Consider the following 26,009-nt stretch of genomic DNA (forward strand, 5'->3'; position numbering starts at 1 on the left):
TCACGATAGTTGCTCTAGTTTCTAATGGAGTGAGAGCTGATATAAACGCATTTCACGATGTAGCCAAATGTTCAAATTCAAACGCGAGCAAGTGTTCATTAAGTGTTGGTGACAAAAAAAAAAAGGATAGATTGGTCCATTTTCATGATGAGGACACCAAAGGCACTTACGAATGTAATGCTTTAGTTCTTGCGTTGGATCCCATTTGATTGTGCAGGTGCGCCTCATGTTATTACCGAGGAGCATATCCCGCGGAACAAAATCAAATGCAAATCGCGATGCATTCAAAAAATGTCTTGACAGCATGTAAATACTTTCCAACTTCATTCATTCATTCATTCATCTTCCTGACCGCTTGATCCTCACTAGGGTCGCGGGGGGTGCTGGAGCCTATCCCAGCCGTCTCCGGGCAGTAGGCGGGGTACACCCTGAATCGGTTGCCAGCCAATCGCAGGGCACACATAGACGAACAACCATCCACGCTCACACTCACACATAAGGACACTTTCGATTGTTCCATGAACCTGCCATGCCTGTTTTTGGAATGTGGGAGGAAACCGGAGCACCCGGAGAAAACCCACGCAGGCCCGGGGAGAACATGCAAACTCCACACAGGGAGGCCGGAGCTGGAATCGAACCCGGTACCTCTGCACTGTGAAGCCCACGTGCTAACCACTGGACTACCGGGCCGCTTCAGTCAGCGGCAAAATGTGAGTGAAAAAAGAAGCTGCCAAACCATTTCAAGTTAAAACGACAATAACAACTCAAACCTCTTATTAACAGCGTAGCAAACTAAAGTCAACAAAAAGTCAACACTTACTTGACTTTCCGCTTCTCTTTCCTGGGTTGAATGGTAGTTGCGCTCTGCATTTGACTGCTTGCTGCCAGAGTGAAAATAAGGAAGGAAAAAGCAATCCAATGCGATTACAAATGATGACTTTGATATAATAATGTTATCCTTGTATTGTTTTTGGGCACTTTGGAGGCTGCAGTCCATTATCTGATTTATTTTCTTTTTTTTTTTTTTTTTTTTAAACCGGCTCTTGTCTGGTTTGCTTGCACCTTGGATGAGCTACTCCTCCGCGTTCTCTGCTCCTTGGTTTTTAAGACGGTAAACTTTGTGCATGTTTCAGGGTGAAGAGTGCAGCAGTCAGAGATTACAATTGAATAGCCCGTGCTGGTTGTTGATTGAGAATAAAAAGCCAATTATCATAATAGGATATGGAACATAATGACAGAATTAAATGAGTGTGACAGACGCACAATAGGCCTGCTCTGTCATCGCCTTAGCCCAGCTCGCCTATTAGAATTAATCTGGTTTGATTAAAAATGCAAATGGCCCAGAGTCGCGAACAGAGTTTACATGTTTTTATAACATTTCGCTGATTTAATTACATGAAAAATGAATTAAGGAGATGCGCAGCTGAGGCTTTCCTTTATTCAATTATTTACTTTTTGTCATCACCCTCCAGACACTCCTACGGAGAAATATGCATTTTCTCATGGCCGCAAGAGAAAGTAATGAGCTTAGTGCTTCTCTCTTTTATTGACAAGCTGATTGTTTGCTTCATCGAACCAAAATGATATTTTTTGTGGGGGGAGGGGGTTGTTTTATCAAGGTTTTATGTGTTGCGTTTATTATTTTACTTTATGTTAACTGTTTTGTTAAGCGCTTTGTTACAGCTGCCGCTGTTGTGAAAGCGCTATATAAATCAGCTTGTATTGTTTTGTTTTGAGTACTACCGCCTGTATTGTTTTTTTTGGGGCTGAGGGCTTTGCAAAAAGACAAATCCCTTGCGTAATAGAAGAATACATAACATAATAATAATGGCTCTGATTTCTGAATGCCATAAATGATGCCAGTTTTATTTTATGCAACCGACACCATTATGAAAGAGTCTATCCGGGTCATGTGGACGTTAGGTAACTCCCCAACTGTATCAATGTGCATTTAAAGTGACTGCGGGAGCTTTACTGAGTCTCTTGTCAGTTGATTTCTATGTTGTGCGTTGGTACTTTGGACAATGTGATTGTCATACACGGACGCAAAAGTTAGTCATCGAACTCATTAACCAGCGCCGGCTAGTTGTCAATTTTAATTGAACTTTCACAAAACAGACGGAGACCCTTGCAGTGAAAAAATTGAAGTTGTATATTTTTAATTACTGTAGAGATTTTTTTTTGAAGCAAAGTTTGCATTCGATCTATTATCATCATCAATATCAAGGACAATAATTGCACTAGAAGAATGAAGTCAGAAATCTGGGTGCAAATATGCAATATTATGAGACCTAATAGCTCAAATATGGCAGGTCGTGAGAACGAGAGAGATCGTTGCTGCTGGCGGAGACTTGCTATTTGGTATGAGAGCAAAGCGTTGGGATAATTGATGCATGGATGCATAATAAAAATAATAAGAATATATCGCATTTGTACAGCACGTTTGAAAAGAACTCAAAGGCGCTTCCGTACATCAATCAACGAAAACCAAAGAGGACAAGTACATTTTGCAAAGAAAAAGTCCTTTATTTAATTGAAGGGATAAAGTAATATGTGCAGTATAGAATGTTGAAAAAAAATTGGCTTTGTGCTTTAGTATAAGAAGACTTTTATTTTGCCACGTCCATGTCCTATCCGCTGGCTTGGTCCAAATTCTGCTCCTCACATTGAATCTTATTGTTACCGTTTTTTTTTGGGGTCATATTTCTGATCCATCCATCGACCCATCCATTTTCTGATCCGCTTTATCCTCACAAGGGGGCTGGAAGCAGTAATACATTCATTCATCTTCCGAGCCGCTTGATCCTCACTAGGGTCACGGGTGGTGCTGGAGCCTATCCCAGCCGTCTTTGGGCACTCGGCGGGGGCCACCCTGAACTGGTTGCCAGCCATTCGCAGGGCACACACAGACGAACAACAATCCGTGGTCACACTCACACCTAGGGACAATTGAGAGTGTTCCATTAACCTGCCATATATGTTTTTGGAATGTGGGAGGAAACCAGATTACCCAGAGAAAACCCACACAGAAATGGGGCAAACATGGAAACTCCACACAGAAAGGCCAGAGCCGGAATCGAACCCCGTACCTCTGCACTGTGAGGTCGAAGCGCTAAACTGGACCATCGGGCCGCCATTTTTTTTTTTTCCGTGTCCCGTAATAAAACGCGGGTCTTGATTTTAGTTGGGCGTCTGATATTTCTTCATGATGCGGTGTGAAAATTGTCATCAGTAATGCGCTTTACGCCCTCGGGGACCGCAGCTCGGAATGAGCTCTCAAGCTGTCATCTGTTTAGAGAATCTCTACCCCGGAGTTTCGTCTTTCCACGCGTGGCGTCTGACAAAAAAATAAACGGAACTGAACCGACGCCGTCATACGCTGATAGACGTAGGCCGCAAATATTCAGTATGAGACTAATGAGGAGACGGGAAGTAACGGTGACTTATGTTTTTGCCATGCGTCATTATTTGCTCTCAAACATCTCTGCTAAAGCAGCACTTTAGAGATGAAAAATAGAATGAATTGATTCGGGTCGACTGACATGCCGCTGCGCCTACTTTCATACTTTACGCTGAGCTCCGAGAAAGGATTCCGCCTACACGCATGCACAAAACGCACAAAGTCCCATTGCTTGCATTCTGTTCGAGAGTACACTGGATTGTTTGAGTGAGAACCATCAGTTCCTCTCCGCTGCGTTTTCATCGTCAATCGGGACTCTGTGCAACACTGACCTTGTTAGAAGTGCACTTTGGTACAATTGCTGTCTTTCTGGGGGTTTTTTTTGTTGTTGTTTTTTTTGGGCGTCATCCTCCCGCCTTTGCTGGGCAAACTGCCGATGTTTGATAACTCATCGATTTAAAATGGGTGTTTTGTTGTTTCTGTGTTATCTGTGCTCGGATGCCATTTTAACTCGGAAAGGAAACGCTGCTGAAAGCACTTGAAAAAGTTGATCTGTTTGAACAGATGTTTTTTTTTTTTTCACACGTGCATCGGCAGCATTTGCCACCGCCTCCGCCACCTTTTATCAGCTTTACCACATGTAACATAGAGAAGGCTATTGACTCGCCCCCACTCACCCATTTTCAATATGCTTATATGTATGTTTTATATTTCATTCATTCATCTTCCGTACCGCTTGAGCCTCACTAGGGTCGCGGGGGGTGCTGGAGCCCATCCCAGCCGTCTCCGGGCAGTAGGCGGGGGACACCCTGAATCGGTTGCCAGCCAATCGCAGGGCACACAGAGACGAACAACCATTCACGCTCACACTCACACCTCGGGACAATTTAGAGTGTTCAATCAGCCTGCCATGCATATTTTTTGGAATGTGGGAGGAAGCCGGAGCACCCGGAGAAAACCCACGCAGGCCCGGGGAGAACATGCAAACTCCACACAGGGAGGCCGGAGCTGGAATCGAACCCGGTACCTCTGCACTGTGAAGCCGACGTGCTAACCACTGGACTACCGGGCCGCCCTGTTTTATATTTATATTTATCTACTTTGTGTCTTCTACTTTCTCCCTTTCATAATTTTGCTGCTGTAAATTGGGGATTTCTCCATTGTGACACAAATACAGGTTTTCTTATCTTATTTTACAAATGAATTTTAGCCGTGTTGCTGAAAGGCTTTTTTTTTTTAAACATCATCCAAAAAAAAAAAAAAAAACGCATTTTGTGTCGCCAAGGACAGGATCAATTCTAACTCGGTATCCAAACATCAGCTGGATGTGTTGAAATGGAAAGTCTGTTATCGATCTATGTACATTAGCGCTCCACGGTAACATAAGCAAGGAGCGGCGCTCCCCCCCCCCCCCCCTCCAAAAAAGGCACTCTCTGTGTCGCACTGGCGGCAAGCTGTTGCAAAAAGATGACGCCGAACTTCAAGCAGTCTCGCGGCATGTCATTGTTTATCGTTTCAAATCTCAACGTATATTTGTCTTTTGGGGGAAGAATTTTATCCACTTCTGAACATCTGGAATGGATTTTGGCCGGTTAAGACTACAAAAGCCCAATTCGCCGTTTGCCCTCCAGTGAGACCGTATATGAAGGACCCATATTTCAGACATGTGAACACTTGTAATTCTATTAACTATCAAGCATCTATTTGATAAATGCTTCCATAGGAGATCGTGGTGAGGTCACGTCTGTTGACTGAAAGGAGCTCGCCTTGGAGGATTTTGCTCGGCAAATGCTCCGATTGGCTGCAAGTGATGTATTGACGCACCGTCTCTCCTCTCCTGGATCGGCCAATATTAACGATATTAGATTGGCTTTATCATCGCAAAAAAAAAAAAGTAGTTTTAGTTCAAATCCAAAGGTTTGCAAATAAAGTAGCAGCTGACTTAACATTGTAGTGACAAGAGTCACTCCATCCATCCTCATACAAGATGTGTCATTAATATTGTGCAGAACTGCGAGGACATAGAAATTCATCTGCAGCGACAGAGTTTTAGACATATTGGCATGAACAACAACTTTATACAACCAGACATCTGCTTCAGTAAGTCACTATAGAAGTGTACAGCTGGTATTTGAAACTGCTTGAGAAAAAGCATTCCAAACGCATCTTTTAGACGGAATTATAAAATATGAAATGAAATGCAAGCAAAGTCACTCTGATGGAGCTCAGGCAATGTAGCTGTAGGTTAGAGGTGAAGTTATTCATTTCGCGTATTTTCCAGACTAAAAGGCACACTGGATTATGAATGGCCTATTTTGTAATTTCATTTCATATATTGGACGCACCGCATTATAAGACGAAATCTACAATGCAGCCACTAGATGGAGCTACACTCAAGCAAATGCCAACAGAACGATCAGATGTTAGTAAGACATATTCAATAAAGCAGCGACACAGTTCACCAGCAGCAAGTTATAACATTGATTCGTTGACGTTGAACTCCCTTGCCGCTGCTCTATTTCCTTGTTCAACTGCGAAACCGATCGCATTAAGTTTGAACTCTGCGGTGTCGGCATGTCTCGAGCAAGGAGCCATTTTGGGGTTGACATATTACCATAATGACCATACACAAGGCGCATCGTATTTTAAGGCTCACTGTGAGCTTTTAAGAAAATGGAAGGCTTGTAGGTGCGGAAAATATGGTACATTTTCTTAGGATGCCCCCACTCCTAACAGGATTTTGTTACGGGGGTTTCGAAAGCATACGAGTACGTACATCCCGCTCGGATATTTGCAAGCGCAACTCATAGTTTCCCACCGGGGGCAAAACAACATTGTGCTCTAACCAAACGTGCACATTTTGATGCGGTGGGGGCATGGGGGTGGGGGGGCGGGGGGAATCTGTGTTAAGACGGGTCACAAGGTACCCTGTAAAATCCATTCCTGGAGGAGGTGAAATGCAGTTCAGGTTGGAGGAGAGATACGTTGGGATGAGCAGAACGTGTTTCAAACATGCGAGTCTTGATTATGATCGTAGCTGAACTACAGCCTATTTCAGCCGATCCAGACTGGTCGCCGGCCAATCCCTTGCAGTTTAGCATATGATGATATGTATTAGCATACTGTAGGTTAAGCAGCTAAATGTTTTTGGCGGGTTTTGGTTTTTTTTTTTGCTCCGTCTTGAAAAACGGAACATTATGACGCGGGTTAGACGAGCTGCGACCACATCTGAGAGTGTCAGTTAGACCTTTTTGGTAACTGCGCTGTTTAACTGTACCTCGACAATGACGGCAGGAAATGAGGTGAAGACAAGGAAAACCATCATGTGCCACACGACAGGGGCAAAATCAGGCCACTCGGAACGCGTGGGGGGAGGAGCCGTGACCACAAAAGAACATTTTTGCTGTAGGGACTTTTTTTTTCTCCATTTTTTTTTCTTAACTGTGTTATGAATGTGACCGAAGTAGTCGGTGGTCAAAATAATTAACCTGACTGAGCGCCACCACATGTAACAGGTCAGTACATTTGACATTTTAGTTGATGGTTATTTTCGTGGAAACCGGACAATGGACCAGTTAGACACTCCGATGGTAAAATACAGAGGTTGGATCATTGTGTGGCATTTTTCTGGTCACATTTTGTGTTTTCAGAACTCTGTTGCGCTTCCCGAACATTTTCTATCCTAGCTAACAGAGATTATTGTCAAGCTCTTAGAAAGTACGTACATATGAATAAAACTAACATTATATGACTATGTGCGCACTGTAAAAGACATTAAATAAAACCGAAAGGAGTATGAATGTTTTCACCAATAAGACAATGTGTTTGGACAATTATACATAATTTAATAGATTGTTATGATACGATTATAACAAAAATAACAAAGGAGAAATTCCCAAATTACAGCAGCAAAGTTAGGAAAGGAAGGAAGTAGATTCCACAAGTGTTTGCGTATTCTTGTGAACTATGCACATTTTGAATGCATTTTAGAAATTATGTGGAATAGATTAGTGATCAGTGACTGACCACGTAGATGGGCGCCGTAATCTTAATGGAGGTTACGTGATGCCGCTGCAAATATGCCTGAATGATATTGTTTCTGGCTCAGCAGATTATAGTTCAGAGGAAAGAGATGTCAGATTGCATGATATCCTCCTGACTACCAGGGGGGAAAAAATGTTGTCCAATCACATTTATTTTGAAATTCCCCAATCTATGTGAAGTAATTGGACTACTTCAAAATACATTTTTGAAATTCCACTACAGAGGACATATTTATTTATTTAAACACTTGAATACTAGGCTCAAAAACACTTAAAACAACTCAACCAACACTTTAACGTGTTTATAAGAGTCTTATAAATAAAATGCCAACAGCATTTCAAATCAAAATATGTTTGATAAAAAGTATTACTTTTCCTCTTCCCTAAAAAATGCTTGCACTGAGGGAAGCCATTTTCTTCTATTGAGAAGTCAAAGTGTGTGCAGCCGATTGACAAAATACCATCGAGTAAATACAACAAACCATTTTTTTTTCAATGTAAAAGTGCGAAAACACTTGAGTGCATAACCGGTGTGTCTGAACGATGTCCTTCTGTTGTTCGTCGGTTCCGTTTATCTCGAAGATCACGTCTGAGCGGTCAAGCCGGAAAACCCACCGGGCCCTAGAGGAATCGATTACCACATGCCCTCGGGCCCGCCCCTCGTCTACATATCTGCCCATTCATCGTGGACGCTCATTAAAGGCTAATTACACCGAATTAGTGTATCATGTCGCTTTAATAAAGCCCTCGAAGGCTGGCGGAGTCGGAGGGGCTATCCTTAATTCAGATTGATGCTCTGAGATTAGTGACGGGGAGAGATTGCGTACAGATTATCAAAATATTAGCACCTTCTGCTAGCGCTGCAGGCTGCTGTTTTGTTCGTATTTCAGCTCTTTTTTTTTTTTTCCTTTCTTTCTATTCTCGCGAGCAAGACACCTGGCTCCAGAGGGCAAGTGCATGTTTCTGTATCGGAGCAGGCTAATAGGCGCAATGGTGACGAAGCTGGGTGTGTGCGTCTAAGTGTGTGCGTGTGTCAGTGTATGTGTGTGTGTGTGTGTGTGTGTTCGCTCCCTGGTGGCATGGTGAGTGTTTAATCTGGCCCGGTGGTGTGCCGTTGGCCCGGCTAATCACAGTGTGTCTGCAGGAGTGCGCCGAGCCAGGGGAGCACGCCGTCGCTAACAGCGCCTGACAGACTCATTAAAGAGGCCTGGCACTGAGCTTGCAATGCACACGCACACACACACACACACACACAAATAAGACACACACATTGGAAAGGTTCTGATACAGTAAATATTCTCTAGTGCGGACTCATGTTTGCGCTGTCCAATTTGTCCTGATAAATTCCCAATTCCTGATAAATTCCCAAATTCCTCATTTGGGAAATGAGCATGGTACATGTCCTTTATGAACCTGCAAGTACGTTGACAAAATGCACGTGTAACATCACAATCAATAAAATGCAAAAATTTAAAAAACTTGTTTACTGTAAATAACAAAAACTGCAATACTCTCCAGGTACAAGTGTATTAAAAAAATCACAAAAGTACAGCACAGTACAGTATTCATTCATTCATATTTGGACACCGACGGTGCAGCAGCACATGTAGACAGACAGTCTCTGTCACGCTCACTGAATTGTTTTGCGATAAACAACTAATATTACTGAAATCTACAAACTCACTTAGTTGTGAACGTCCTGTATTATTCATTCATTCATTCATTTTCCGAGCCGCTTGATCCTCACTAGGGTCGCGGGGGGTGCTGGAGCCTTTCCCAGCTGTCTTCGGGCAGTAGGCGTGGACACCCTGAATCGGTTGCCAGCCAATCGCAGGGCACACAGAAACGAACAACCATTCGCACTCACACCTAGGGACAATTTAGAGTGTTCAATCAGCCTGCCACGCATGTTTTTGGAATGTGGGAGGAAACCGGAGCACCCGGAGAAAACCCACGCAGGGCCGGGGAGAACATGCAAACTCCACACAGGGAGGCCGGAGCTGGGATCGAACCCGGTACCTCTGCACTGTGAAGCCGACATGCTAACCACTGGACTACCGGGCTGCCCCAGTACAGTATTTTAATGCTTATTTTTTGCCTGCCTTGGGGAAAAAATGGGTCTATTTTGGATTGTTTTGTTGCGTGCATTTTTTAGCTTAAGACAACGTTGGCCTGCGTGTGTCATACAGTTTTCTTGCTAGTTGCAAGTAACTGTCCCGTTGAGCACCGATGTCTGGTGATTCTTGTGCATACTGAAGGATTTTTGTTGCCATTTGCATTGCTTCCTTGCTGGATTGGTGGCTTGTCATCAAGAGTGGAATCGATGCCTTGTTTTTTTAAAGTTTCGTAGATTTGCATCTTTCCGACTCCCCAAGTGTATCCCGGATGCTTTTTACTTTGTGTCCAGCCTCACTCAAACGGATGCATTTCACTCGATGCCATGATCTACAGGACGCAAGTGAATAAAGTTACATTTTTTCGCAATTAGAGTGAAACGCACGGCCAATAAAAAGTCACGTACACGTCGTCGTTTCTGATCTGATGATCGAAAAATGCGAAATGAAAACGTATCTTTCCGTAGCATCGGGTGGGCGTCGCGTGTATTTAAGCTCGCGCGGCATGACGTCTCCATCCGGGTTATGGGTAGTGGAATTTCCGCTTATTAAGTTCCGGTTACGTGTAATATCGGAGCCAAAATGTTAATGTATAGGTTTTTCTTCCGGGTGAAGGAAATTCCTTTTCATAGAATTCTGGGATGGGAATATTTACTGTATTTGGACAAATCCCCATGCTTGTTTTTGACACGCCTGCATGCGCGCGTGGACACTCACACCCACACACACACACACACACACACACATGCACACACTTAGTGTTCCGTGTGTGAGAACAAGGCAGGCGGTGACCCCGCACAGTCGCAGCCCAAACACAGACAAGAGCCGGGAGCATCTGGGAAAAACTGGGTGGAGGATGGAGGCGGCGTGGAGGGTGGGAAAAAATGATCAGTGCAAGGGAGAGAGGACTTCCACACATCACGTTCCATTTCGAAGATCTATCGAGGGAAGCACGATGCTCCTTTAGAGTTCAGTTATCACCCGTCCAAACTGTAAAAGACTGCAGGTGCTTAACTAAAAAATATGACCTTTTTTTTTTTTTTAAATAGGTTTAGCCGACATGACATTTTGTAAAGTTTGCAACATTGCTCAAGACTTTCCTGCAGCAAGGTTAATTGCCACTCAGCGGCTCGACAGAGTCAAGTGGACAGAATATGTTGGGCTGAATAGCAGGTGAATGCAAAGCAGGTCAGCGAGTAGTCCAGATGTTCTGTCTCACTGCTGGGCCACAAATAAATTACGATCGCAACAATACAGAACACGGACTGAGGATGGAAACAAACATAGCAGAAATTGTTTACTTCATGCAACTGTCATTTTTAACTGACATTTTTTTTTGTCATAATATTTGGATCTGAAATATTTCATTTTTCATCTTCCGAGCCGCTTGATCCTCACGAGGGTCGCGGGGGGTGCCGGAGCCTATCCCAGCTGTCTCCGGGCAGTAGGCGGGGGACACCCTGAATCGGTTGCCAGCCAATCGCAGGGCACACAGAAACGAACAACCATTCGCACTCACACTCATACCTAGGGACAATTTAGAGTGTTCAATCAGCCTGCCACGCATGTTTTTGGAACGTGGGAGGAAACCGGAGCACCCGGAGAAAACCCACGCAGGCCCGGGGAGAACATGCAAACCCCACACAGGGAGGCCGGAGCTGGAATCGAACCCGGTAACTCTGCACTGTGAAGCCGACGTGCTAACCACTGGTCTACCGGGCCGCCCGGATCTGAAATATGTGGTCTATAATTACACCATGACTTAACAACAGATGGCGAAGGAGCTGAAATTTATTTTTGGCAATTTGGCATTTGCCCCATACGCAAATCTGCTCATGAATTGACTAAATCTGCGGAGTTGATGAGGTGCCACATCCATAAATGAAAATCCAAGTGATCTTTCTTCTGTCTTTATTTGGGCTCACTTGCCCTTCCTAGGCGGCCCAGTAGTCCAGTGGTTAGCACGTCGGCTTCACAGTGCAGAGGTACCGGGTTCGGTTCCAGCTCCGGCCTCCCTGTGTGGAGTTTGCATGTTCTCCCCGGGCCTGCGTGGGTTTTCTCCGGGTGCTCGATTTCCTCCCACATTCCAAAAACATGCGTGGCAGGCTGATTGAACACTCCAAATTGTCCCTAGGTGTGAGTGTGAGTGCGAATGGTTGTTCGTTTCTGTGTGCCCTGCGATTGGCTGGCGACCGATTCAGGGTGTCCCCCGCCTACTGCCCGGAGACAGCTGGGATAGGCTCCAGCACCCCCCGCGACCCTAGTGAGGATCAAGCGGTTCGGAAGATGAATGAATGAATGAATGGCCTTCCTAGTTTGTTTTCACTTTTTTTTTCCCCCCGACACAAAGATCAACAAGTTTCTCTGCCACCAGCTCCATGGCAACATTCTTGATATTTGTGTCACCGAAGATGAGGGCAGGTGAGTGGTATCTCATTTGCATGAGACAGGCCCACCCCCCTCCATTTGGGCTCATTTCAGAAAGGCCACATTGAGGGTGAAACTATATTTGATCATTGGATGATTTGGACGAAAGACATGCTACTTAGACACTTGGGAATTGTTTTGAATTGTGGGAAGAAAAAAAATGCAGAATCAGTGATAATGTTAGTTTGAGCCCTGCGAGTCCCAGGGACTCGCTGATACTTGCTGTGCCGGTCCTCATTTTTAATTGAATGACATAACTACGGCAAGACAATACAAACCCGTATTTTGATTTTCACTCACAACAGTCTCACATCTTTCACTCGTTTTTTTTTTTGTTTCTCTCGATCATGCCGAGTGAAGGATCCGCATGCATTTTTATGCCAGAATGTTGTTTTTGGTTTTTTTCTGTGCACCAGAACAGCTTGATATGCTTCTTCTGTGGTTACTTATATTGCGATGGATATTTATTGGAAATGCAATCAGACTGAACAAGGTTTGACAGGAGACAGACAAAGGAGGAAAAAAAACACCCCACATCAGAGCAGTATAAAACATGACGTGGATACTGTAACGTTCCAGAGGAGCTTGGTTCTCTCTGTATTTTGTGCACTGGGACTGTAGCGCTTAACCCTGCGATGAAGGGAGTAAACAAGTCGGAAATAGGACATGACCGGACAAAAGTGGCGGTGCGACTGGTGTGTTGTACCTTTTTCTCTCACCCCTCCGAGGACAATACCTGCTTTGCTCTTTGCTCTCAAGCATTCGACGTGCCCCCCCCCACTCCACAATTCCCCTCCCTTACCTCCTCTCTCACTCCTTTCCAGTATGGTGCTGTGACATTGAGGGAATGTGATGTGATATATTGTAGTGAATAATGTATTCAGCCAGGATTGTTCAGTGCGCATAGAGCAGATGGCAGCAGGTTGATCTCGACGTGTGTGTGTGTGTGTGTACGTGTGCGTCTGTGTGTGCGCGCGACTGTGTATTTAATGATGACGGTGTGTATGTGTGACATGCATATGAGTTTGTGTGTGTCTGTTATGTGTGTGCTGACCCAGAATGGGGGAGGGGAAAGATGAGAAGAAGTGAGCTGGGGTTGGGCGGAGGGGGGCTCTGTGTGGTTGAGTGCATGTGTGTGTGTGTGTGTGTGTGTGTGTGAGTGAGTGTGCCTCCTTTGTGAGATAAAAAATGCAAATGGTGGATTATTTTAATGCAGTTTCTTTTTTTTTCTACAAGCCCAAGCCTTAATCCCTAAAGCAGTTAAAATGAAAATCGTATGGGTTTTTTTTTCTTTCAAAATCTCACTCGTTCACTTTCACTTTTTAAAAAATGTATTTATTTATTTTCATGTGCCTTGGTTGTAATTAGTTGTCCGGAAACAAAATCCTCAGCAGTATAATTCCATTTTGGTATATTTACAGCTAAACACTGAGAAACAGAAAATGATGACTAAACCTTGTCAGCAACGCTCTTCACTTCTCGCAGTGGATTTTGTGTTATGAACACACACGAAAAATAAAGACAACAGTAGGTAAGCCCAATAAAATAAAGTAAATGCAGTTCTTGGGACTCACTGCAGTCTAAAGGCAATCGGCACAGCAATTATAAACACGGGTGAAGTATTTTTCGGCGATATTTTAGCGTGGGTAAAACTGTTTAGGCGGCCCGGTAGTCCAGTGGTTAGTTAGCACGTCGGCTTCACAGTGCAGAGGTACCGGGTTCGATTCCAGCTGCGGCCTCCCTGTGTGGAGTTTGCATGTTCTCCCCGGGCCTGCGTGGGTTTTCTCCGGGTGCTCCGGTTTCCTCCCACATTCCAAAAACATGCGTGGCAGGCTGACTGAACACTCTAAATTGTCCCTAGGTGTGAGTGTGAGCGTGGATGGTTGTTCGTCTATATGTGCCCTGCGATTGGCTGGCAACCGATTCAGGGTGTCCCCCGCCTACTGCCCGAAGACAGCTGGGATAGGCTCCAGCGCCCCCCGCAACCCTAGTGAGGATCAAGCGGCTCGGAAGATGAATGAATGAGTGATAAATATTTAAAGTTGATACAAATTTATATTTACGTTTTTATGGGAAGCCCGGTGGACCAGTGGTTAGTGTGTCGACCTCACAGTGCAGAGGTACCGGGTTCAATTACAGCGACGGCCTCCCTGTGTGGAGTTTGCATGTTTGGGCCTGAGTGGGTTTTCTCCGGGTACTCCGGTTTCCTCCCACATTCCAAAAACATGCATAGCAAGCTAATTGAACAGTCCAAATTGTCCATTGGTGTGAGTGTGAGTGTGAATGGTTGTTCTTTTCTGTGTGCCCTGTGATTGGCTGGCAACCGGTTCAGGGTGTCCCCTGGCTATTGCCCAAAGACAGCTGGCATAGGCTCCAGCACCCCCTTGTGAGGTTGAACAGAAAATGGATAGATGGATAGATATTTATATTTATGATTCAACACTTGGTTTATCCCCCCCCACCCCAAAAAGGAACAACTATTCATTGATCATTTGTATATGCTCCATGTTGACAGCAGATGGAAGAGGAAATTTTATTAAAATACGACATATTAAACCAAGGGTGTCCAACTCGTTTTTGTCGCGGGCCACATTGGGGTCACCGTTTCCCTTAGAGGGCCATTATGACTGCCAAACCATATGAAGAAGTCAACAATATTTCAACGATTGTTGAAATGACTGTAATGAGGACTACAAGAAAATGCTTCCAATATTTGTTTTCTATTACATATGACAATTTGAAATGTAAGATTTTAGCAAGCATCGATGTTGTTGTGCCTGTTTCCTTGAAGTCTCCTGCTTGACTGTGAGCAGATGGCGGTTTGCGCAGCGGTGGTGGTGGCGGGGGAGAAAGCTTGTACACGCTTGTCTCCTTGGCGTTGGGGACAGTGAGCATAATTGAGTAAATGTATTTAAGTATTTCAGCAGGCTGATTCCGCCTCCATGGGATGGTTGATATTGTACTTAGGATGAATATTGCCCGGGGCTGTTCATTAGTGATAAATAATTGAGAGGCCCGGATAGTGCTAAGGTGAAATGCTAGTTATTATTTTATTCCGTTTGTGTTCTTCTGGGTCTTCAGTTTAAGGATATGACAAATGCACACGTCTTCCCGCAAATGACGCACTCCAACGTTCGTTTCACTCTAATAACTAACAATTCCTCTTTGGGGTTTTTCAAGAGTGACTTCATCAATTCTCAATCTGCTTTTGATTGTGTTCTTTTTATCAATTGTATTTGGCTTTGGTGCTTCTTCCTTTTCGTGTTAAAACCTTTGGTGTAACTCCAATTTGTAGATCGTCTCTGCGCGCTCTTTTTTGTGAAGGAGTGGAATGCAACTGGCAAGAAACGTGCCATTATGGCGCTGTATTAATAACAAGGCTTTATGTTATGCACCGTGTCGTCTTTGGCTATCTCACTGGCAAAAAAAATATTGTACACTCCATCCGCCCTGATGCCAGCACTTAGTGCTTACCCTTTTAAAATGGCCGCCGCTTTTCTGGTCATTTGCAATTTTTAATTCCAGTGATCTAAGACAGTTAGTTTTTCGATCGCATTCAGTGGTTGTAATTTTGGTTGGATAAAAGCAAGTTTTTGTGAACACTGGGGCTCGTTTTAGGTTAGCAATGTCTGCTTTCGGGCTGGTTTTAGCTAATTGAAGGCTAGTTTTTGTAAACAATGTTTTTAGGGTGGTTAGTTCGAGCAAGTTTTAGGCCTGTTTGTGGAATTGTAAACAAATGTAAGGCTTGGAGCTATTTGTAGAAGACTTTGTGTCTACTTGTAATCAACCATTTGGTGAGGTTTTAGCTACCCAGTGCTTATTTTTGGGGTAGCCTTTGGCCCTGAGGCTGCCGACCGTCCAGGGATTTGTCAGCAGTACTATTTACAGCTCAAAGATTAAAAATACCTTCACGAAGAGATGTTAATCATGACTTATATTTGTTCATCGGGTTTCATCAAAGAAGATCATTTGTATTTCACGAAAGGAATGTCCTAGAACCATGTACACAATAGCCCAACTTTGGAAAGTGGACTTTGGCCATATCCTGTTTACCTTTCGCAGCCTTACAATAACAATGGCCAGGTGCACTCCCGCTTCCCCGAGAATTACAGTTGAATGTGATCGCACAAGACGATGACTGCAGTTGTTGCTGCGGGCGGCACGCCGACTTCACTCAATGTTCCGCGATACACCTTGAGTCTCCACGGTCTTGGCTCAGTGCCGCTGCCTTGTTGGGTTTTGGGGTGTCTGCTTGTCAGCGTGAGGAGGAGCGCAGGGAAACGGATGAGGGGCGGGGGGGAGGCGTGTATTTTGAACGGATGGGATGTCAGCTCATTAACCTCCATTCTCCACCCAGCCCCCAGCCCCCAAGGTGGAACCACTGTGTTGTCTCATGCCATTACTCCTCCCCTGCACGTGTGCGTTGGGCACGAGGGGTGTAAAGGATGTGGAGGATTCGGGAGGTTTGCGTGTGTGGGCGCGTTGGTGTTGTTTGGCATGACATGTTCCTTTACAAATGCCCTGCCTGTACCTTGCAAACTAAAGGCCCACCGTGTCATTTCCTTCCCCACTTTTGTCTTCTCACTTTCTTTCCTCTCCCTGCTGTGTTCTTTCTGTCTCACTCTGTCTCTCTATCTCAAACCACAGGCCCGATACAGTGTGGGTGAGCGAGGGGTCAGGCTCCACTCTACCCCCCCTCCAGGCATCAGTCCAGCTAGGAAAAGACTACCCACTGCTGTGGTGAGATGCATTAGCCTAGCCCCATTCAATGAAAAGCTCTCCTGTATGTGCTACCCAGTTGTTTGGAGACCTTTGACCCCGCAACGCTGACTTAAAGACCCTAAAGTGATGATGTCAAGTTGTACAGAAAATAGCTGACAAAGACCTTTCTAACATCCATCCATTTTCTGATCCGCTTTATCCTCACAAGGGTCGCGGGCGCGTTGGAACCTGTCCCAGCTGTCATCCGGCAGCAGGCGGGGGACACCCCGAACTGTTTGACAGCCAATCGCAGGGCACACATAGACAAATGACCATACGCACTTACAAATAAAGGCTAGGGACAATTTAGGGTGTTCCATTCACCTGCCGCGTATGTTTTATGGATTGCGTGAGGAAACCGGAGTACCCGGTACCAAACCCTGCACCTCTGCACTGCGGGGCGGATGTGCAAACCAGTCGTGCACCGTGCCGCCCCCCTTTCTAATGTAAAACACAAACTATTGTGACACAAACTTGTGGAAGACAATGCTTCTACAATGGAGTGTCATTGGGTAATCCAAAAGCAGGAATCAGTTTAGTTTTTTCCTTTTTTAAACTTGGTAAGCATGTGCTTTCACATGGAAACAATGCCAAATCGCTCTTTAAAATTACAATAATAAGGAAACATAGTCGTGCAATTAAAAATTAGGTTGAATGGATCGATCGATGTTGATTTTTTTTTTTTCAAGTACCGAATCGGCCCAAATATAAGACGGCTCTGATTATAAGACGACCCCCTCTTTTTCAAGACTCAAGTTTGAAAAAAGACTTTTTGAACACCAAATTAATCTTTATACAGAAAATAATTACAGTACTTCTTCAACAAATGATTCTAACAATATATTTGAGAGAAAAAGCATGTTATTTTGCCTCATTCAAATCTTAATATCTGAACATTTAAATATGTCAAGTGCAATCACATTCGTAAATGAATGGCTTCTGATTTTTGAAATGTAAATTACATCGTAACTTCTACTCAGCTGCCGGTTAACCTGGCCAATCTTCGACCCACTTTTCTCCAGATTGTCCCTATGTTTCTCCATTTTCTGTTAACTTTCTTCTATTATTTTCTTCTCTTTTCTTTCTTACCGCTATTTTTTATTTTTCTTCATCGTGCTACTGCTATTTTTATTTTTATTCTTAGTGACAGGGGTTCACTTTGGCCTGGGGAGTCAAGTTCAGCATTCGCTTCAATGATCTGGCGTCATCTAGCGTTGCGAATGGGTATAATCTCTAGACCCCGAATATAAGACGACCCCCACTTTTTCAGTTTTATTTCAATGCAAAAAAACAATGTCTTATATTTGGGCCGATACTGTAGTTAGAGGGAAATGAACTGCAATACTGCCCCATAACCACCTGAGGCGCTGTTGATCCAGTAACAACTAGTTTGCTGTCGAAAGAAGTTGATCTTGTTTTCTGCTTTGTGGTGTGAGCTTGAATACTTCTCTGCTACGGTTCCTTGTCTAAGTTATGTTATTGTGTACCCATACGCTAGCACGGAAAAAGAACACTCGGATAACGATTCTCCAATCTCCACAATTATTTTTTTAAAATGAAGTGATTATTTTTTCCCTCTTTTGTCAATCAAAAAGTGAGGTTGAATATCCATCCCTGTTAATATTCTTAAAATCCATCTCAAGGTGTTAATGCACTGATTATCTCTGTAATAAATCATAGACCCAGAAATGTATTTTACTCTGACATAGGATGAGTAATATAATCAAAATAGATTAACGAACCATTATTTAGTAATCGATTCATACGTTGATCATTGTGTTGACAAATCAATTGAATTCATAATCCATATTGCAATACGGGCGAATTGTGTTTGATGATATTGTTGATCGAGAGAGCCAAGTTTCTTGTTTTGTCAAGTGCAAAACAGGCAAGGGAGAGACGCTTATGGAAGCGGACGAGTGTTCCCCTTGCGCTTGTAATCATTTGTCGTTGTCACGACCACAACTGTCAAACTCTTTCTGGCTTCTTTCCTATTCTGTGCAGAGGCAGCGAGCAGTAGATTGCAATGAGATAACCAATTATATGATGGAAGAAACCAGACTCCCCCTCCCACCTCCCCCAGCTGCAGTTAGTTATCCGATGCTGTGGTTCACTGAGTCAAAGGGTTTGGGGTCATGTGACATTCACTCTGCCCTTTATCTCCTCCTCATCACTGTTTACCTCAGTTTAGTGCCTTGCGAGCTGCATCCTCTCCTGAGAAACCTCAACAGCATACTGTATTGTACGAGCGCACATTTTCACACACTTTGAGACACACAAGCACACACACGCACACATTCTCACCTCAGAATGCTTAACTGCCAGGCAGACTGGTGGCATAACTACTGATTCCTAGTGGCACCCATGAAGTTAAATATAGCACAATCCTGCACCTGCTGGCCCCAGCTCATTCCATGTGATGCTGGTGGTGCACTTGAAGCAGTTCAGGTGGTTCGGCTGGTTAGCATGTGGTCATTGATTATCCACCTGTGTGGCTAGCGCATTGTGCAGTCTTGTTTTTTTTCTTTTTTTCTTTTTCTTTTGTATCTTTGAAACACACATTATATCTCATGGCCAGATGGACAGAGGTAGCAATGTGGTTGCAACAGGGAGTTCAATAGGCAGCGGGGAATTTGCCCAAAGCTTAAATTCACACTTAAAAAAGGGGGGCTGGGAGGAGGGCAAAAGCCTAAATTGTTTCAGTGACACGTGCACTAAAAACACAGCTGACTGACGCGATAAGATCATATCTGCCAATCCTATTTACAAATCTAATCTTTTAAATTTCTACATTTGACAAAAAAAAATCATCTCATTTCATTCATTTTCATTTTTGGCCCATGTTGAGATGTCAAGTGCTGTTAAAAACACAAAATTGGTCTTCCAGCCAATGGACAAATGAGCAAAACGACGACAAAAGACAAAGTAACTTGAGCTAAAATATGTCTGATGTTTGTGGCTGACGTTTTTGTACTAGCGCTGCACGCCAGTGTGCCTTTACAGGATAAGAGGTGGGATCGTGATCTTTGGTCGCCATGACAACCATAGGGATCCTATTTTATCCTAGCATGTGTACATTGCATTGATTTGAAACCGAGGGTAAGAGAAATATTGTTGCATCATTCTCAGCTGGTGTTTTGGTAAGCAATCAAAGTCTCAGAGGGTAATTCTTGTAATTATTCATGTGGCACAATAATTACTCGATTCTTTCCTTTTTTCATTAAGGCCCTGCATTTGAAATTAAAATTGCGTCAGACATTTATGTATTTATTTATTTATATTTTGGCGGTAGTAAAGGAGGGTTGGGGGGGTATAAAATGAAAGCGCCTGTCTTTTTTTGAAGCTCTGAATTGCACTGTAATGGTTTGAGGTCCTGTCAGTGATGTGATTTCAAGTTCTGATGAGAGCTCATTTGCTCACTGAAGCAGAGTTCACAGTGGAAAGAAAAGTGTTCTCCTCGGTTTCTAACACAAGCAGATCTACAGTTGGAAGTTTGATGCTTTTGTGGCTACCTCTCTGCAACAGAAAGCGGATGAATGAGCGCTGCAACCATTTTTATTTTTAAATTGCTGGTGTCGGAAGTGGTTGGAACCCGTGTGCTGTTTTTTGTGGGTGTTAAATGTTTTCCCCCAGCTCCTGATGTTGGGGGGTATGGGGACGTCTGCTGCCAAATTTAGAGTTGGTATGTTTTATTTTGTTGTTGCTTTTTTTTTTTTTGCATCGCTCAGTCAATCATTTATTCATTCATTCATCTTCCGAGCCGCTTGATCCTCACTAGGGTCGCGGGGGGTGCTGGAGCCTATCCCAGCTGTCTTCGGGCAGTAGGCGGGGGACACCCTGAATCGGTTGCCAGCCAATCGCAGGGCACACAGAGACGAACAACCATTCGCACTCACACTCACACCTAGGGACAATTTAGAGTGTTCAATCAGCCTGCCACGCATGTTTTTGGAATGTGGGAGGAAACCGGAGCACCCGGAGAAAACCCACGCAGGCCCGGGGAGAACATGCAAACTCCACACAGGGAGGCCGGAGCTGGAATCGAACCCGGTACCTCTGCACTGTGAAGCCGACGTACTAACCACTGGACTACCGGGCTGCCCCTCAGTCAATCATCTTGTCCCCATATCTGATCAAGTTCAAGGAATGCTGTTGATGAACCGATTTGCACACATCAACACGGTCACTGCCGACAGTGAATCCATTGACAAGACGTACGGCCTACTTCGTGGGCCTTTGCTGTGCGCGAGTCAGGTCCAACTGTAGCGGAGTGTGGGTGTGTTTTTGGTGTGCGTGTGGTATGCTGGACCCAGGAAGAAGCCCTGTTTCAGTCCATCTCAAGATAAACAATCAAATACACATTCATCGTTACATTACAATTACAATGCTTTCCTGAAAGTTTTTGCCACCTTCAATGTTTGCCGGTGGTGTGATGGCAGAATTTTAACTGTAGTCCTTGGTGTCTTACAACTTGCTCTTTTTTTTTATTATTATTATTTTATTTTTTTTGGCATCCTCCCCTTTTTGTGTGTGTGTATGTGTTGGGAAACATCAAAATTCAGGGGCACATTGTCTCAGATTGAGATTTGTTGGGTCTCTCCTGCAGCTTAATTGAACACAGAAAGAGGGAGCGGGTGAGAGATGTAGAAAGAGAAATCAAGAGAAGAGGGTGAAGATGAGGAAGGAGGGTGCTCAAACAGCCATGCATATTGTATGAGGACCCCCCCCCCCCCTATCCCCCGCCCCTCCCCTTCTACACACCAGCACCACCACCACACCCCTATCTTCACAGAATGGCTGTGTACTGTGTTCTGGGCTTGTTAATTCCGCTCGGTGAGAGAATTATTTTTAGAGACTTGCTGTGCTGGAAAAGGCTTTTAAAGTCACAAGTATTACTCATTCTGCTTGAGATTCTCTTATATACATTGAAAAGTTGTAAAAGTTTCTCGAGTGTTAAGACGCTGTACTTTTTGCGCACTTTTTATTGTCACATCAACGATCCACGCTGATGCGGAATGAGATAAAAGTACACGCGTACGGGTAATAGGATCTGCTTTTGTGTGCGCTGTCGTGCAGGACACACGGCAGTACACGAATTAAGTATAACGTTGACTTCGGCAAAAGTGCTGCTTCAATTTAACCTGAATGTTGATGGCTGTGTAATTCACAGCTCTAATTACGTCTGACTTCAGTCGCATAAAGGTCGTGTGTTTGTTGTGCTTCTCTTGATCAAAGCCAGATGCATTGTATGGCGTCTGAAATGGCAACCGGTGATTTTCAGATACAGGTATGCGCTACACCAGGGGTGCCCAAACTTTTTGGATCGAAGATCTACTTTTCGATCAACTAACCTCACGGGATCTACCCTTATCGGCGCGCGCACACACACACAAATTTAAGATTTACCTGCTTTATTTTATGTTTTAAATATTTTTTTTGTGAAAATTAGACTGATAAGATGATTACTGTGCAGTGTATATTAACACAAAAAATATATTACTAACATGTACAAAGACACACAAATGGTTGTTTGTTTTTTTTCTTCTCGACACTCCTCGGATCTACTTGGGACCTGTCTTAGATCTACCGGTAGATCAGGATCTACCTATTGGGCACCCCTGCGCTACACTTTATGGTGATTAACTAAGTTGTTGCGGGAAATAAAAGGTTCTCGCATTAAAATATATATATATATATATGTATGTTCACAGATAATCGAAAGAAATGATTTCCATGAAAGCACGTTTCATTGTCCATTCATCCATTTTCTGATCCGCTTGTCCTCTCAAGGGTGGTTGGTGGGGCGTGCCGGAGCCAACGCCAGCTGTCTTTGGGTTGCCAGCCGATCGCAGGGCACACATTGATCACCATTACACCAAGGGACAATTTCGAGTGTTCCATTCACCTGCCATGCATGTTTTTTGGAATGTGGGAGGAAACCCGAGCACCCGGAGAAAATCCACACAGGGAGAACATTGAAACTCCACACAGGGTGGCCGTAGCTGGAATTGAACCCGGTACCTCTGCACTGTGAGGTCGACGCGCGAACCACTAGACCACCTGGCTGCCCTCTTTTGCATTGTAATTCATGTAAACATTTATTGCAGGCTGAATATATGATAGGGCGGCCCGGTAGTCCAGTGGTTAGCACGTCGGCTTCACAGTGCAGAGGTACCGGGTTCGATTCCAGCTCCGGCCTCCCTGTGTGGAGCTTGCATGTTCTCCCCGGGTCTGCGTGGGTTTTCTCCGGGTGCTCCGGTTTCCTCCCACATTCCAAAAACATGCGTGGCAGGCTGATTGAACACTCTAAATTGTCTCGAGGTGTGAGTGTGAGCGTGAATGGTTGTTCGTCTCTGTGTGCCCTGCGATTGGCTGGCAACCGATTCAGGGTGTCCCCCGCCCACTGCCCGGAGACAGCTGGGATCGGCTCCAGCACCCCCCGCGACCCTAGTGAGGATCAAACGGTTCGGAAGATGAATGAATGAATGAATATATGATTAAAAAAATACACAGCAAAACTGTAACATGGCAGCTGGTATATGCATTTTAAATGACTTTGTTGAATAATTTAATTCGGCGCGTACGTCAACTTTTTTTTTTTTTGTACCGTGCACATGCCGTTAAAAGTTTAATTAGTTTGCAAAATAATAAGTCCTATGACAGTGGGCTAAAGTGATGTCTGTGGAAATAAACATTAAAAAAATGATGCATCACACACACAAACTCTCTCTCTCTCTCTCTCTCTCTCTATCTCTCTCTCTCTCTCTCTCTTTATATCGCTCTCTGTACCCAACCCCCCCCCCCCCCCCCCTCGCAGACAGATGTTTATGCGGAGATTATGGATCGTCCATCAATCAAACCCAAACCCGAGCTTGTTCGTCTGTCATTCGACCGCCCTCCCGTCTCACCTGTGACTCGATGAATTGGTTGCCAGCAGTGCAGGGCGCAATTAGCAGCGTGTAAATATTTTCCCTGGACATCCTAGTTAGCATGATTTCCACCTTTTGGCTTCGTTAGCTTTGAGCCACTCAGCTTTGTCGACAATTGCGAGGCATGACCGAGTTGTGGGAACTCGCTAATTGCGCGATATTTTCTTCCCCATCTTCTACTTCCTCACTCTCTACCACTCCACCCACCTTTCCTCTCCCACCGAATCCCTATGATGTATCGTCTCTCTCTCAGTTTAGGGTATCACCTTCATCCTTTTAGGCCACCGACTTTGGTCTTCCCCTCGTATCCCTTTTACGTGTGCATTCTTTCGTTCCTAATTTATCTCTCTTCCACATCCTATTATTACGCTCTCCATTCCTTTTCATTACTCTCTGGCTGCACCACGTGTCATACAGGGAAACATCGCGAGCAGTCCCCGCTGAACAATTACCATGCAAAGCAATCCAAATAGAGATGTTTGCCGAAAACAACATGTGTGTAATTACTGCTTAATGAGGCCCTTGTCTCAGGCAGAATGCCCAATTAGACTGCCGGGGAGCGAGCGATGCCAAGGCCCTGTGAAGAAAGAGAGGAGAGATGAGAAGTAGAGGCAGGCTGCAACTGCGACGAGAGGTTGGAGACGGCGAGAGCACGAGAGGAAGAAAGGGTGGGGGGGGGGAGGCAAATGGAAGAGCAGTGAATGAGAAGATGATTTCTGCTGTAAATGTGGAGTAATGGCAGAGCTGATAGCATTGAGTCCGGGATAAATTGGCATTTAAAGTAAGAGAGCGAGGCAGTGCATAGGAGAGCTGAAACGGGGTGGGGGGGTGCTTTATGTCGCAAGATAGGAGCAGCCATGTCGAAGCACAAAATGGCCGACCTTTCTGGGTTGCATTTCGTCTTTCGGAGGGGTCGTCTCTTTTCCGCGTTGAATGTTATTTATTCTTGTTTGCGACAGGTCACCGATGGGGCAATGGTACTTTCGCATACTGTGGGGCGGGCACAGGCTGTGTTGAGTTCCCACTTGGCGATGATGTGAATGTTGAGAATGATCGGCGCCCCGTCAGTGATTTTTCTTGCTCTTCTTTTCATGAAGATATCTTCTCTTGAAAATCCACGCTGTTCGATTAAAGATACTCGGAGGGCTCGTCTCTTTTCCGCGTTGAATGTTATTTATTCTTATTTGCGACAGGTCACCGATGGGGCAATGGTACTTTCGCATACTGTGGGGCGGGCACAGGCTGTGTTGAGTTGCCACTTAGCGATGATGTGAATGTTGAGAATGATCGGCGCCCCGTCAGTGATTTTCCTCGCTCTTCTTTTCATGAAGATATCTTCTCTTGAAAATCCACACCGTTCGATTAAAGATACAGCGTTTAGAATTTTTGGATTTTTCAATGCCATCGAGTGAACTAAGAGAACGACGCGACGACCTCAGTTCGACATGCGCACTACAGTTCCTCAGAGGGGCCCCTCTTCGCAAAAGCCAACCGCCCAGCAGAGGTGCAAGCAAAAGGCACCAATGACTTTGACTATTCCCTCAAGTGACAAAGTAAGCGCCTGGCGGTTGTTGCCCATGGTGTAGTCATTGATCCAGCATATTTGCGATTGGGTGATTTGTCTCATTCGGGTATCCTGAGCATGGATGGTGGCGGCACGTTATACTCCTGTATGGTGTGGCGCGACCCATGTCATTTAATTAGCGATCACTAGACCTACGATTATATGAAAAAAAAAGTATAGTACATGGATAGGCAAACTACGGCCCACGGGCCAAATCCGGCCCGTTTGTCTTTTCAATCCGGCCCGCCGAAGGTTGGTACACAATTAAGGTTCGATGTCAATGACTGCATTTATTTAATTTGGACTTGTAATGACAGGTGGCACAGTTACTTGAAGTTGCAGAGCATTGGGAAGAAGGGGGAGACGATACGGAAGCCCGCAGTAGCGCCAAGTCAAGCAAATCCCGTTCGATACGACGGAATAATGTACTCCTAAAGCCTGAAAAACGTGCCAAAAAATGCAAAATACTGCTTTTTAAATAAAGAAATCCAATTAATATCGAATTTAGTTTACCCTTTTGGGCCCTCCATAATATTTTCTGGTTCTCATGTGGCCCTAAACCGATTCAGGGTGTCCCCCGCCTACTGCCCGAAGATAGCTGGGATAGGCTACAGCACCCACCGCGACCCTAGTGAGGATCAAGCGGCTCGGACGATGGATGAATGAATGTGGCCCTATGCAAAAAATAATTGCCCACCCCTGACCTGTGTATCGCTCTACTTCTACTGGTCTGATCACAACCCATCTGCAGCAATGCACAGGCTAAAATAG

General features: G+C 44.6%; 1 protein-coding gene across 7 annotated transcripts in view; it reads left to right on the forward strand.

Moving 5' to 3' along the window:
* Positions 1-26,009, forward strand: part of LOC127591319 (TOX high mobility group box family member 2-like) — a 154,729-nt gene that overhangs the window by 70,740 nt on the left and 57,980 nt on the right. For 3 of the 7 annotated variants that reach the window (XM_052051361.1, XM_052051326.1, XM_052051343.1), the window contains one exon: positions 16,632-16,724. The exons of 2 other annotated variants lie outside the window; for them this stretch is intronic. Coding sequence is in view for 3 of the 5 variants with exons in the window: in XM_052051326.1 (XP_051907286.1) it covers positions 16,632-16,724 (93 nt within the window). In the remaining 2 variants the exon portion in view is untranslated. The remainder of the gene's footprint in view (positions 1-16,631; positions 16,725-26,009) is intronic. 2 more of the 7 variants (XM_052051373.1, XM_052051334.1) reach the window with 1 other exon arrangement.

Source organism: Hippocampus zosterae, chromosome 2, assembly GCF_025434085.1.
Source record: "Hippocampus zosterae strain Florida chromosome 2, ASM2543408v3, whole genome shotgun sequence".
Classification (NCBI taxonomy): Eukaryota; Metazoa; Chordata; class Actinopteri; order Syngnathiformes; family Syngnathidae; genus Hippocampus; species Hippocampus zosterae.